Genomic DNA, 15,038 nt, shown 5'->3' on the forward strand with positions numbered 1-15,038 from the left:
ATTAAAAAAAAAGTACTATTTATTGCCTAAAACCATCCTAAACATTACTTTGTTATAAGCCCTTGTCTATAATAAACTTAAAATCTAATTGGGAAAATAAAATATAAAATAATCAGTGGATAACACACTACTTAATACTGTAGTATTACATATTCATTCTTCTATCAGTTAATATTTATGAAGCACCTACAATATGCCTGACACTGTGATAAGACACTGAGAATATAAAGATGATCAAGATTTAGCTCTTGTTCTGGAAATCTCATGTATAGCATGGTGACCGCAGTTAACAATACTGTATTGTACACTGAAATTTGCTAAAATTTGTACATCTTAAGTGCTCTCACCACATAGGGAAGAAATAAAGGAGCAACCAGGTGATAAATATGTTAATTACTTTGATTATGGTGATCATCACAATGTACACATACATCAAAACATCAAGGTGTATACCTCAAATATATACAATTCCTATTTGTCAATTATACCTCAATAAAGCTAAAAAACGATTCAACTCTTACTACAGGTGGCTCACACTAAAAATATAAAGTAACAGTCTGAGCATATATATAAAAATTAGAGAATGAGAGATTCTAACATGTTAATTTGTACTGACTGCAAAAGTTCTTGGTGGAATGAAAAATCGATGACTTCAGTAACAGGGAAAGCTTCCAAGAGAAGGTGGACCTAGCACTAGGTCTTGAAGGATAAGCAGGACACATAGGAAAAGACTGGAATATAGGCATTCTCCATGGTCGGTATCTTTAATTTGTTTCTCCCACATTGAGCCAAGAGGTAAGCAGTCACTGTAGGGGTAGTCACTTACCTCGTCCGATTCGGACAGGAATTCCTGCATGATGTCACTCTCACCAATGACTCGTATTGAGCACACTGCAGAAAACAAAGAGAATCTGCCATGAGGCTCTAAAATCAAGAATATGAAGTCAAGTACATATCAAGGTTTAAGTGCAAATCATTAGTACCAGGCAATGCTGAGGTAGTATGTCATCCCTAACATAGGATATTTTAAGACACAAGAAGCATTCATATCAATATGAACTAGGATAGAGGAGTAATAGAACATACAAAACTGTAGCTTGCTAAAAATATTCAACAGCCAAAGGAAGTCACCCAAAAAAAGGGAAATAAAAGTTCAGCAAATCTAACTTCGTAGTCTTGTGTGAACTATTAACAAGCCAGACAACAGAGCAAGGGTAAGGTCAGTTAGAAATAAACCAAACACAAAACTGACATACAAAAGGAAAGCTATCTACTTGCCTAGGAACAGGCTAGCTAGAGAATCATAAACATTTAAAGCCATTTTGGGGGAAATGAGTAGGTAATTAAGTATTAAGCTGAGCACATCTTGTCACCTCACTAATTTGAGCTTCAAAACAACAACAACAACAAAAAGAAAGGAGGGAAGGAAAAAGGAAAGCAGGCAGGTGGATAGCTAATCGTCTAAATCTAAGAAAGTTAATTTCCTGACACTCTCATGAGGATGGCAAATTACACTGATGATTTTACTTAATTTTATTTTAAAAAATTGTACCATTTCTCACTTCCCAAGGGCTGTGTTTAGAGGCCATTCCCTGCCAGATAAAAAGCTAAAAACAAATGAGGAGGTTTCACTACATCTACGAGGAAAGTAATTTTTCTTCAGGGATAAAGCTCTCTCCCAAAGTTAAAAAAAAATTTCAACTAGGTCAATTAGTTTTTACTCAAGGACACAAGGACACAGAATTACGAAATGCCACGTAAGACCATTATTCTATTAAATTCGTATTTTCAAGAAAAGCCAGTTGCTCAGCTAGCAAAGTATGTTAACTCTATAATGTAGTGAAGAAACAAAATGAACTATTTTAGGGGGAGATCTGTGTCCTTCCCCCCAACTTTCTAGATAAGCAAATGCTTCAGGATCTACATCCACAAACTCCTTATGTACTGCTTGGAAGTCCTAAGATAACAAATAAGTTTCAATACTTCTCCCTATAACCTGCTTAGGACAAGGGGACTTCAGGTTATCTAAACTCAGCCAACCTATCTGTGGACACCTGTCAGAGGAATGTGGAGTTTTCAAGGAGGATATGCCAGTGACACTGCCCACTTAGCTCCCAAATCAATTCAGCATGCTGTTGAGTCAGTTTGTGTGTGTTTGCTGGCAAATAATATAACCCTATAAATAGAGGTCCTAATCAAAACTAATTATGCATTTTTTCTGTTATGTGTTCATTGAGTCAATAAAATAGGCTATTAATCTTAATTGCTGTACTGGACATTCAGTCTTGGCTTCAAAGCTCAGATCATCCAACACCTACAGTCAGAAACTTAACTTCCTTTCACTGCTGTGTTTCATGGAACTTAGCTATGCAGTTTAAGAGTTGCAACATACACCTAGACCCTATATCTACTCAAGACAGTAGAGTTTAACAGGTCGGCTTACCTTTTTCTAGATATTCTTCCAACCCTCGTCGTCGGGCATCTAATTGTTGTTCTGATAAAGAGAAGGGCCACTTCCCTGGAAGTCGGGGAAATGTAAAGTTGGCAAACTCTCGCTTCAGGTTTTGGTGTAGGATGGCAAACTCCCGGTACCGTTTAGAACACAGCTGCCTCCCTGCCATGTAAACATTGTATACCTGGTGAGAAGAACAAAAAAAAAGTCTATTTAATACAAATTAAATCACAGAATCATCAACAGTCAGGCTCAGATTGATATTGGTGAGGTATGCATCTAACAGAGAATATGTTCAAGGTGATTGTAAAATTAAGACTTAGAAAGTCAGAAGTCATTTGAAGTGATCGTGGTAAACACTATGAATGAACAAGCATGCAAGCTGTTCTTGTTAATAGTAAAGTATGCCACTGATATTTGTGTGTGGCCCAAACTTCCAAAGAAAAGAGCTAGCCCTAGCTGGTTTGACTCAGTGGATAGAGCATTGGCCTGTGGACTGAAGGGTCCCGGGTTCGATTCCGGTCAAGGGAATATGCCCAGGTTGTGGGCTCGATCCCCAGTGGGGGGCATATAAGACGCATCCAATCAATGATTATCATTGATGTTTCTCTCTCTCTCCTTCCCTCTCTGAAATCAATAAAAAGAAATAAAAAGAAAAGGGCTAACGATGATGTAAGCAATAATGGCTTTTTTGTTATCAAATAGACTTTTTCAAAAATGTATTTCCTGAAGTCAGATATACCTGGTTTTGATCTTCTGCCTTCCATCATTAAAACAGGGTTAACGAGAAATTCAAGAATAAGTGTACTCTAAGGACCCCCTCGTAATAATAATTATAATCCTCATAAAGAAATTTCTGTCTGTTGCTCACAGAGGCATGCCAAGTTTCTAGAACAGGACATCTGGCACATAGCAGGCACTCAGCAAATATTTGATAAAGAAATGAATGCATGTATGTGCAATTCTTGAATATGTGTCTTTATAAAGGAAAGTGGTGGGATGTATAATCAAAAATCATCAAATAATCCAAGTTACTTTTTATTCTTAGAACTTATAAAATAATGCAGAGATAGGGATTTTAGTCCCAAATCACATTATAGCTTAGCAAAAGTCATTCAGAATTTTAAATGTATACAAAACAGGTCATTATTCATGTAATCAAGAGTTAATCACTGAGCCCTGACCAATGCTGCTCAGTGATTAGTGTGGCCCTGTGCACCGAAGCGTCGCTGGTTCAATTCCCAATCAAGAGCACATACCTGGGTTACAGGTTATATCCATGGTTCTGATCAGGGGCACATGTGGGAGGAAACCAATTGATATGTCTCTTTCACATGGATGTTTCTCTCTCTCCGCCCCCCCTTCTTTTCCTCTCCCTCCCTCCCACACACTCTCTCTAAAAAAATCAATGGAAAAGGTATCCTCTGATGAGGATTAACAAAACAAACAAACAAAAAAAGGTAATCACTGAGAATGTATAGCCTAAGCCTCTGCCTTTCCTTCAAGTTCAAGAAGAACCTTTTCCATGTTTCTGTGATTTAGGAAGCATAAATTAAATGCAAAAATAAAATAATTTATTCATTCAACCCCCCCAACTCTCCCCCTATGATACCTCCCCAATTAAAAGCAAAGCCTCTAATCACTATCAAACAGCATGCAGGAATGTGTATGATCCCAATCAATGTGTTTTCTTCCTGTGATTATCACTCCAATTTGTAACTGATTGTAATGAATCCTACATATTACCAAGTATTGTCATCACAGCTCTCTAAAGTACAATACATTCCGCTCGTGCAGCCCTCTGGAATCCTCCTCACTTCACCCTGCATTTTAAGTGCCGCTGAGGAGTAAGTGGTATAGGTTTGGTCTAAGAAGGCTGGGCAGTTTCAGGGCTTCTCAGTGAGTTGCTCTGGAATAGGGCCATGCCCCACACTTTGCAGGGAACCTCACGGGAGAGCCAACAGAAATACCACCTTTACCCCAATCTCTAGCAGACCCAATCTCTGAGCTTCATAGGCTCCACCTGCCCGAGTACTAGGGGCTACACCGTGCTGAGGTCAGAGAAAATCTGGAACAGACTCAGACCTGTGGCTCCAGGGCAAGGAAAAAGACCATCTTCCCATAAGTCTGATCATCACTCCCCATCATGTGAAATCAGTAACCCCATCCTCCTGATTATTCCAGAGGCTCTTTCCAGGACTAGCCTTTTCAGTGTCTAAGCCTGGCAGCTGGCCGGCAGGGAGAAGCAAGCAGAGACAGAACCTTGGGACATTTGCTGACCTGCCCCTGGGCCCTCTGCTGGTGAAAACCAGCGTGGAGCACAGCTTAGTTTTTCCCAGGTGTAGCCAAGCCCAGCAGAGGCATCCACATACGGTGGATCCCTTGTAGCTGAGGACAAGTTGCCGGGAGGCCAGGAACCTACAGACCAAATGGCTGACTTTGGACAGCATCAGAGCAGGATGCAACACAATTCACTTTTTTCTTTATTTTTATTTTATTTTTTTGCTATTTGTCTTCTCTTTTCTTCTTCTTTTTTCCCCTTAATATTTCATATTTCTCTATTTCCTTTTCTTTTTTAAATATATTTTACTGATTTTTTACAAAGAGGAAGGTAGAGGGATAGAGAATTAGAAACATCGATGAGAGAGAAACATCGATCAGCTGCCTTCTGCACACCTCCTACCGGGGATGTGCCCGCAACCAAGGTATGTGCCCTTGACCAGAATCGAACCTGGGACCCTTCAATCTGCAGGCTGATGCTCTATCCACTGAGCCAAACCGGTTTCGGCTCTTTCCTTTTCTAATTCTGTTTTCTTCCCTTTTTGCTTTTTAGAATTTTCCCCCTGGTTTTCTTTTCCTAATCTTTTTTTCTTCTTCTTTCCTTTCATATATTTTCTCATCTTAATTCTTTTGACTTTTATTGTATTTTTTTTCTTTTCGTTACTGCTGTTGTTTTATTGTGTGTTTTTTGTTTGTTTGTTTTGCTTTGCCTTGTTTTATTCTGTCAGTGCCAGTACAACAAACTGCATGATGTGGCCAGAGTTGAGCCTCACAGTCAGTAAGTCTTAGGGTTGATCCCACACAAAAATGGGCCAACAGCAATCAAGACCCAATTATAACAAAAGGGCCCACATAATCCACACAAGGGACATTTCTAGAGCATCCAGCTCAGGAGATCAAGAAGACTGCACCACTGGGTCCTGTAGGACACTTACTACATAAGGATACCCCACAAAGACTAGGAGTCACAGCATTTCTATGTAATACATAGAAACAAACACAAAGAGACAGCAAAAATTGGGAGACAAAGAAACAACCCCCAAATGAAAGAAAAGGAGGAATCTACATAAAAAGAGCTAAATGAAATGGAGGGCAAGCAATTTATCAGATATAGAGTTCAAAGTAATGGTTAGAAGGATGCTCAAAAAACTTAGTAAGAACTATAAGGAAACTTAGTGAGAACCACAACAGTATGAAAAGGGAAATAGAAACCATGAATAAGAACCAGTCGGAAATGAAAAATACCATATCTGACATCAAAAATACACTGGAAGGAATTAACAGGAGATTGAATGAAGCACAGGATTGAATCAGTGGGTGTTTAAGTCTACCTTAGGATACAAGGTAGACTTAAACACCCAATGAGAGCAACAAAAAACAAAAAAGAAACAAAAAGCAGGAGGACAGTTTAAGGGAACTTTGGGATACCATGAAATGTAATAACATCCACATCATAGGTGTACAAGAAGGAGAAGAAAGTGAGCAAAGAATAGTGAATAACTCAGTTGTAGGCTTGATACCTGGTCCTGGTCAGGACACGTGCAGAAGGCAACCAACTGATGTCTCTCTCTCTCTCTCACACATTGATGTTTCTTTCTCTCTCTCTATCTCTATCTCTCCCCCTCTCTTCCATTGTCTCTAAAAAAAAAAAAAAAATCAATGGGAAAAGTATCCTCAGGTGAAGATTAACCAAAAAAAAAAGAATGATAGATCTAAACATAAGAATAAAAACTATGATGCAGCGACTTTGGAAAACCATCTGGCATTTCCTCGAAGGGTTAAATGTAAGACTTACCATATGACCCAGCAATTCTACTCCTAAATATATATCTAAGAGAAATAAAAACAGATATCCACAAAAATATGTACATCATCTGACAAACAGATAAATCAAATGTGGTATATCCATACAATGGAAGTTTATTTGGTTGATACAAGCTACAACACGGATAAACCTTGAAAACACATATGATTTCATCTATATGAAATATCTAGAACAGGCAAATCTATATAGACAAAAAGTAGATCAGCAGTTACCTAGGGCTGGTGGGAATGGGAGGTATAAAGAATGATGGCTTAATGGTATGGAGTTTCTTTTTTAGACAATAAAAATTTTCTAAAATTGACTGTGGTTATGGTTGCACAACTCTGTGAACATACTAAGAACTACTGAACTGTACAATAAAAATGGGTGAATTTATGGTATGTGAATCATACCTCAATAAAGTTATTACAAAAACAGGGAGCTAAAACTATAAAATTTTTACAAAAAAACACAAGATTTGTGCCCCTGGGTTAAGCAGACTTCTTAGAATACAAAAAGCATTACCCATAAATGAAAATAACTTATCAACTGGACAAACTGACAAAATTTAAAATCTATGTTCTTTAAAAGACACTATTAAAAATAAAATAAAAAGGCAAGCCACAGACTGGGTGAAATATTTCACAAAACATCTACCTGCCTGATAAAAGACTTATATCCAAAATACATAAAAAACTCTTACAACAAAAAAATAAGACAACCCAATTTTTCAAATTCTCGGTCAGAGCACATGCCCGGGTTACAGGCTTACTCCCCAGTGGGGGACATGCAGGAGGCAGACAATTAATATTTCTTTCTCTCTCCCCCTCTACCTTCTTCTCTCTCTAAAATCAATAAAAACATATTTAAAATAAATCTGGATAAAGGACCTGAATAGACACTTCTCCAAAGAGGACATAGAGCCAATATACATGTGAAAAAATGCTTAACATCATTAATCATAAGAGAGATGCAAATTAAGTTACAATGAGATATCACTGCACACCTGACAGAATAACTACCATCAATAAATCAAAAACAACAAGTGCTGGAGAAGATATGGAGCAAAGGGAACCCAGTGCACTATTGGCGGCAATGCAGACTGGTACAGCTACTGTGGAAAACAGTATGGAATTTCCTCAAAAAATTAAAAATGGAACTGCCTTTTGACCCAGTGATCCCATTTCTAGAAATATATTCTAAGAATCCCAAAACACCAATCAGGAAGAATGTATGCACCTCTATGTTCATAGCAGTGTTACTTACAACAGCCAAGATCTGTAAACAGCCCAAGTGCCCATCAGTAGATGAGTGGATAAAAAAGCTGTGGAATACTACACAGCTGTAAAAAGGAAGGAACTCACCTTTTGTGACAGATATGGGGATTATAATGCTAAGTAAAATAAGCCAGTCAGAGAAAGATGAATACCGTATCTCACTTATATGTGGAATCTAATGAACAAAATAAAATGATGAATAAAACAGTACCAGAATCATGGATACATGGTACGGTCTGACAGATGTCAGAAGGGAGGTAGGTGGAGCAGACGTGATGAAAGAAGGTGAAGAGAATAGCCAAAGAACATATGCATAGCCATGAACACAGACAACAGTGTGGTTAGGGCCAGAGAGAGGGGAGGGTGGGGTCTGGGTGGAGGAGGCAAAGAAGGAAAAATGGGAGACATATGTAATGTCAACAATAAAAATTTAAAAAATAAAACCATTAGTAATATCCATCTTTCTCTGAAATCTGCAGAGGTTCCCAAAATCTTAGTTAATTCCCAAAAGGGTTTCAACATCCAAACTGCTCTACCTTAGGACCTGACCTTGATTTCTACTCCTTATAGCACTTGTGAAACACAGAACTCTAAATTTTATGTGTATGCTTCTGAGAATACATAGACCAGGCTGGCATACAATCCATGTGCTATCATCTCCAGCTAAATTGCAGATTAGTCAAACATTTGATCCTTCTGAAATTTTCTAGCTTCCTTGTTTTTCTCATCTCCCCACTAAAGAGAATGTATCATAAATATCTAGTGGCCCACTCCTACACAGGGGACAAATCTCAGTATCAGAGATTGTAACTTTAGTTAGCAGGTCAGCTTTAAATACATGTAGATGTAGTCTGTTTATATCTAACAGTACTCATTGCCTTTTTTTTTTTTTTATCCTCACCTGAAGATATGTTTTTATTGATTTTTAGAGAGGAAGGGAGAGAGGAAGAGAGAAACATCAATGTGAGAAACATCTATCGGTTGCCCCCCCTTAAGCCTCGACAGGGGATTGAACCCACAACCTAGGCATGTGCCCAGACAGGAATCGAACCTGAACTTTATGTATGGGATGACGTTCCACCAACTGAGCCACTCAGCCAGGGCATTTTTTTTACAAAGGCAAATAAAGCATACTGCAACCAAGGGAAAGTTAGGTAGACTGGGTAGTCGGTGGCAATTAGGTTTTGAAGAACAAACAAAGGCATTCAGGAACGGGACTGGCATACATCACCCAGAATTCAAGATGGGCTTCCTGCATATCTACAACAGCAACAGAATCGAAATGGGTAAAATAACTCTCATGAATGGCATTCAGAATATAACTAGGGCCTTGGGGAAAACCAGAGTTAATAATTCACACAGCTATCTCCAAAGAAAATGAAAAAGAACAAGGTCTGAAGAGAAATAATAGCGCATTTGTAGGTTCTCAAGTGGACAAACCGAATTACCCAAATATTCTGGAGCACACCACTTTTTAAAATCAATCTTACTCTATAGCTCTACAGAGTCAACAGTGAGAGATATGACAACCAATAAAAAAAAAAAAAAAAAAAAACTTAAAACTGAAGGGAATAAAATTCAATTATGCTTATGCAGAAATAGGACTCACCCTGGTCAAGTAGTTCAGTTAGTTAGGGCACTGCCTCAATACATCAAGATTGTGGGTTCAATCCCCAGTCAGGGCAAATATAAGAAGCAACCAATAAATGCATAAAAAGTGGAACAAATTGATATATTGATATTTCTCTCCCTATCACCCTTCCCCTCTCTCTCTAAAAATCAATAAAATTTTTAAAGAAGTATAAAAACAAAAAGAACTATAGCATTCTTCATTACCATAGCTCACCCCCTGCACAATAAATCAAGTTCAGTGTCTTTGATTTATGTGTAAACCCACTTCCTGGTAGGCAAACGGACCTGTTGTAGTCACTTATTCTAGTGCTCTAATATATGTCATAAATGATAAGATTAGGGAAAACAAAAGCTAGATGTCTGAGGGTCGAACTGGGCTGACACTCACCACAAACTTTTCACCATTCTGCTCCACATGTTTGTATGTGGGGACCGATATGGGCACTGCTTGCTTTTCTGTGTAATCATAAAATGATTGTCCCAACGAGTCGTCACTGGGATCTAGGTTATCTGCCTCGTGAGGAGGTACAGATAACACTGTCAAGATCAATTCCTTCTCGCCTGCTCGGATCAGGTCCACCACCTGCTTGTGTGTTGCCCCCTCAACATTCACGCCGTTCCTAAGGGGAAAAAGGGAAAAAGACAATCCCATAAACCAGAAGGGCCCAAACACTTTGTATCTCCACCCTCCTGCCCCCACCCCAGTGTCACACAGAATGAACCATAAAATCAAAAGATTAATTTGGTTCCAGAAAAGCTGTTTATGTTTTTATAGATCACTAGAGGCCCAGTGCACAAAACTCGTGCACTCGGCGGGGGAGGGGGGGTCCCTCAGCCCAGCCTGTGCCCTCTTGCAGTCTGGGAGCCCTTAGGGGATGTCCTACTGACAACATCCCAGGGAAGCGGGGCCAAGCCGTAAGTGGAACATCCTTAGCGCTGCCACGGAGGTGGGAGAGGCTCTGGCCATCACCGCTGAGCTTGCTAGCCAGGAGCCCGGCTTCTGGCTGAGCAGCGCTCCCCCTGTGGGAGTGCACTGACCACCAAGGGGCAGCTACTGCATTGAGCGTCTGCCTCCTGGTGGTCAGTGTACATCACAGCGACTGGCCGTTCTGCCGTTTGGTCAATTTGCATATTAGCCTTTTCGTATATAGGATAATGTGCTTATGGCAGGGGGTGGGGGATTGGGAACAGGTGAGCGAACCTACCCTTCCCCTATGCCAGAATCCCACACACAGCTTCAGGAAAACAAAGGGAAAGAGGGTGAAGCTGAGGAGAAAACAAAGCTTTTAAAGCTTGATAGTCCAATATCCTCGTCCTATCATATATATGATACAAAGTGGCTTTTAATAATCCTGCCATCTGAACTGTATTTTGTCCTTTTTAAACATCCTAGAAATTCTGTTGAAAGAAATTTTCCACAAAATGCATTCCATTAATTTGTAAAGACTCAAAAAGTATGGCTTAAGGTAATTCTTTTACATTTATATCTGACTTCCCCCATATCTTCAAATTAGTCAACTTAATTTTCCTTTATGACAAGTTTCATTACCTTGGGACTTTAATGGTTTATGTCTTCATACACATTAGTTTTTTAAAAGGCAGTGCGAGCCGAAACCAGTTTGGCTCAGTGGATAGAGCGTTGGCCTGCGGACTGAAAGGTCCCAGGTTCGATTCCGGTCAAGGGCATGTACCTTGGTTGTGGGCACATCCCCAGTGGGGGTGTGCAAGAGGCAGCTGATCGATGTTTCTCTCTCATCAATGTTTCTAACTCTCTATCCCTCTCTCTTCCTCTCTGTAAAAAAATCAATAAAATATATATTTTTTTAAAAAGGCAGTGCGATAATCCCTCTAAAGTTAATTATCTGATCTAACTTCTTTTGTCCTCCCAATCACTTCTATTAATCTCAGAGTTCTATCTACTAATATTCTGCTCTGTGCTAGCTCACTTAAAGCCCTGTGCTCTTAGTTCACACTAAAAAATATACATCTAAGGCTATATAGTAAATCAACTTACTCATTCTCCTTCCTATTTCACTCTGTTTAAAATGGCTGAAACTAGGAAAAGTATGAGGTTTGGAAGAACAATAATTTCGTCAAGAAAGATGCTGAGTCTCACAAAACTCCCTCAGCAAACCGAACTACCTTCCCAGAATGCTGAGCCAGCCTGCTGTCTCAGCAAAAACCATCAGGCAGCTGGCTGGCCCAGAAGTTCCCTCCATGGCTATCCCAAGAGAGTTCAGAAATACATACCTGGCCTTTACTCAGTTTGATAAAATCTTATCTACCCTTTAAACTTTTTCAGTCCTGTTCCAAACCATTACAATTTTACCTTCCTGAAAATGATGCTAAGTTTAGTAATAAGTGTTCTACAAACTTTTCAATCACTGGAATTGTCTCTGTCAGAATCTGGTATCCGAAACATCCATTTATATAAACAGAACAGACAGATCACCCAGCTAGCCTCCTTCCTTATTTTGGGTTTAACAATCCAGCTAGTAAAATTCAGCACTCTTGACATTGTACAACCTAAATAACTTACACACACACACACACACACACACACACACACACACACACACACAGTAATTTTACAACTAGCTAGCTCTCCAAGAAAACAAAGAGCCCCTTCCACTGATGGGAAATTTGGACTTCTAAAATTCAGGTCAGATCAGACTGATGACCAGGTAAAAATGGTCAACTCTGACCAGAGAGCGGGATAAAATAAAAAGAAAATGGGCTTTGGAGCTAGATCTACAAATCCCAACTCTGCCTTTTAGTATCAGAATTGGTCTTGATAAAGTTATTTAACCGTTTTTAGTGTTGCTTTCCGTATCTGTAAAATGGGGACAATAATAAGTCCGTAACAGCGTCGTTGTGAGGATTAACGCGTAATAAAGTGTAACTTGCCTGAACACTCCTATCAGAAGGTATAAAAAGGAACGAAGTACTATGTACCTGTTGGTTATGAAGAGATTTTGGTTAAAGAAAAAATGGAAACCTAAGTAAAGTTAGGGATTGGCAAAAGATTTCATCTAAATCTTTGGTCTTAGTAGAAGTTCTGAGAAAATGTTTTGCTGGTAGAATAAAATTGAAAAAACAGAAGTTGGAAATCAATATAGAGAACTTCATCTATCCCTAGGAATCTTATCTAGTGCACAATACCCTTGTTAGTTTAAAAAAAAAAAAAGTGAGGAACACTAATACTTTGAGATGGAACAAAATACCATGGATACTAAAACAAGAGTTTTATATTGCCCTAACTGGTTTGGCTCAGTGGATAGAGCGTCAGCCTGCAGACTGAAAGGGTCCAGGTTCAATTCTGGTCAAGGGCATGTACCTTGGTTGCGGGCACATCCCCAGTAGGGGGTGTGCAGGAGGCAGCTGATCAATGTTTCTCATTCTCTATCCTTCTCTCTTCCTCTCTGTAAAAAAAAAAAAAAAATATATATATATATATATATATATAAAGGCTTTTATATTAATGCAATTTTATGAGCTGCATATTTGTGTGTGGGGGGGGGAGTTTAAGAATTGATGCTCAAATGTGTGTTTTTTAAATTTCTTTATTGATTAAGGTGTCACATATTTGTCCTCATCCCCCTATTCCCATCCCCCACCCCTCCCCACGGATGTCCCCACCCTCCTGTTGTCCTTAACCATTGGTTAGGCTTGTATGCATGCACACAAGTCCTTTGGTTGATCTCTCCCCCCTACCTCCACCCTCTCCTACCCTCCCTCTGAGGCCCGACAGTCCGATCGATGCCTCCTTGTTTCTGGTTCTGTTCTTGTTCATCAGTCTATGTTGTTCATCATTTCCCCTAGATGAGTGAGATCATGTGTTACTAGAAATATACTCATAAGAACCAAATGTGAGACGAGCAATAATAGTTATGCTGACAGGCAAATGAATCAGTCTGTAGTAAGTTTCTTTCTGGACCAACAGTTCTTTTGAGACCCAATTTCAATGTCCACCAGTTCCTTATGTGTACATGTCGGCACTGACTTTCCAGCTCTGGATGGTGGACAAATGGTGGTAAAGCAGGTCCGACTCCCTCTGGTTTGGTCTCGCCCGGACCCAGGGGCGCACGGCCTCACCCAGACCTGGGACCCAGCATCACCCAGGCCCAGGGGCGCGTGGCCTCACCCGGACCCAGGTGTGCGTGGCCTCACCCGGTCCCGTGATCCAGCCTCACCCGGATCCAGGGGCGCATGGCCTCACCCGGACCCGGGATCCAGCTACACCCAGACCCAGGGGCACGTGGCCTCGCCTGGACCTGGGACCCAGCATCACCCAGGCCCAGGGGCGCGTGGCCTCACCCGGACCCAGGTGTGCGCGGCCTCCCCCGGTCCCGGGATCCAGCCTCACCCGGACCCAGGGGCTGCTGCTGCGGAACTCGCCGGGCAGCGGGCTCGGCGAAGCTCCAGCGCGCCCAGTGCGTGGCAGTAGGCCGGTCCTAGGTCGCTGTGGCAGCACTCGGGTCTGCAACGCCGACCAGTCGCTGGGCGAGCGCACCTGGATCCAGGACCCAGCGGGGCCTCGTCCTCCCGACCCCATCTCCCATCGGTCAATTCCTTCTCAGCAATTCCTCCGGCCATTGTTCTGGATGGTGTCTGCTCTGTTTTCCAGTTGTAGTTTCAAAATTGTTGTGGTAGGCAACAATCAGGTGTCTGCCCTATGCCGCCATCTTGGTCCTCCAGAAGATTCTTAAGCAACCTTACAAATGTGGTTCTGAACACTGTGTCGTCCATCAGTTTACCTTCCTTCATCCCTTCTATTCGTGACCTGCTTCGGTGTCTTCACCTTTTGGCTGCCTCCCTATCGCTCAGCTTCCCCAATCTCCCTAGGTGGTCGCTCTTGATACCCCCCTTTGTGGGCTGAGTGCAAAGTCTTGGTGTTGTTAAGCCTTGATTGCCGTTGGTACACTGGGAGGACTTGACCTCAAGTCCAATTGGCTGTGAGGATCAGCTGTGTCTATACCGGGAGACAGCCTTATTCAACTAGACTTGCAAAATTGTAAAAGCCTCTGTGCTCAGCTTGGATGGGGCGGAGTTTCAGGGTGGAGCCTACAGCCTTGGCTTCCCGTCAGCCCCGCCCTATGAGGTTCCTGTGTCTCAGTGTCCCTCTGTACTCCCTGCAAACACCTCTGAGAGAAAAGCGCCCTGGAGTTTCGCCCGCTGCCAAACAGTCTAGTCTCTCCCCTAATGAATCTGGATTCCCAGATTCTCGCCCGGAACTGGGTTTCAGTGTAGTCGGAACTGGGGCTCAGCGCAGTCTGGCGCTTTTGTCTCCTTCCCACCAGGGCAATTCAGCGGCACAGTCAACAGACCATCCTCTGCGCGCATTCCCGTGCGCGCCTCCAGTGCTCTGCCTTTCGCCGCTTCTCTGCATTTCTGCCTTACAGCCCAGATTCCCCCAGTATGAGCCTGGCTTCCCAGGGTCTTGCCCGGAACTAGGGTTCAGTGCAGTCGGAACTGGGGTTCAGCACGGTCCGGAGCTTTTGTCTCCTCCCCACCAGGGCAATTCAGTGGCACAGGCAACAGTCTGTCCTCTGCACGCATTCACGTGTGCGCCTCCGGAGCTCTGCTTTTCGCC

At 41.5% G+C, this 15,038-nt stretch overlaps 1 protein-coding gene across 1 annotated transcript in view; it reads right to left on the reverse strand.

The window, feature by feature from the left end:
* The window catches only part of SNX27 (sorting nexin 27), a 55,203-nt gene that overhangs the window by 23,032 nt on the left and 17,133 nt on the right, over positions 1-15,038 (reverse strand). The window contains exons 2-4 of the mRNA XM_008147279.3: positions 9,834-10,065; positions 2,444-2,636; positions 827-891 (exon numbers count right to left, since the gene is read on the reverse strand). Of these exons, the coding sequence (XP_008145501.1) occupies positions 827-891; positions 2,444-2,636; positions 9,834-10,065 (490 nt within the window). The remainder of the gene's footprint in view (positions 1-826; positions 892-2,443; positions 2,637-9,833; positions 10,066-15,038) is intronic.

This window comes from Eptesicus fuscus, chromosome 22 (genome assembly GCF_027574615.1).
Source record: "Eptesicus fuscus isolate TK198812 chromosome 22, DD_ASM_mEF_20220401, whole genome shotgun sequence".
Classification (NCBI taxonomy): domain Eukaryota; kingdom Metazoa; phylum Chordata; class Mammalia; order Chiroptera; family Vespertilionidae; genus Eptesicus; species Eptesicus fuscus.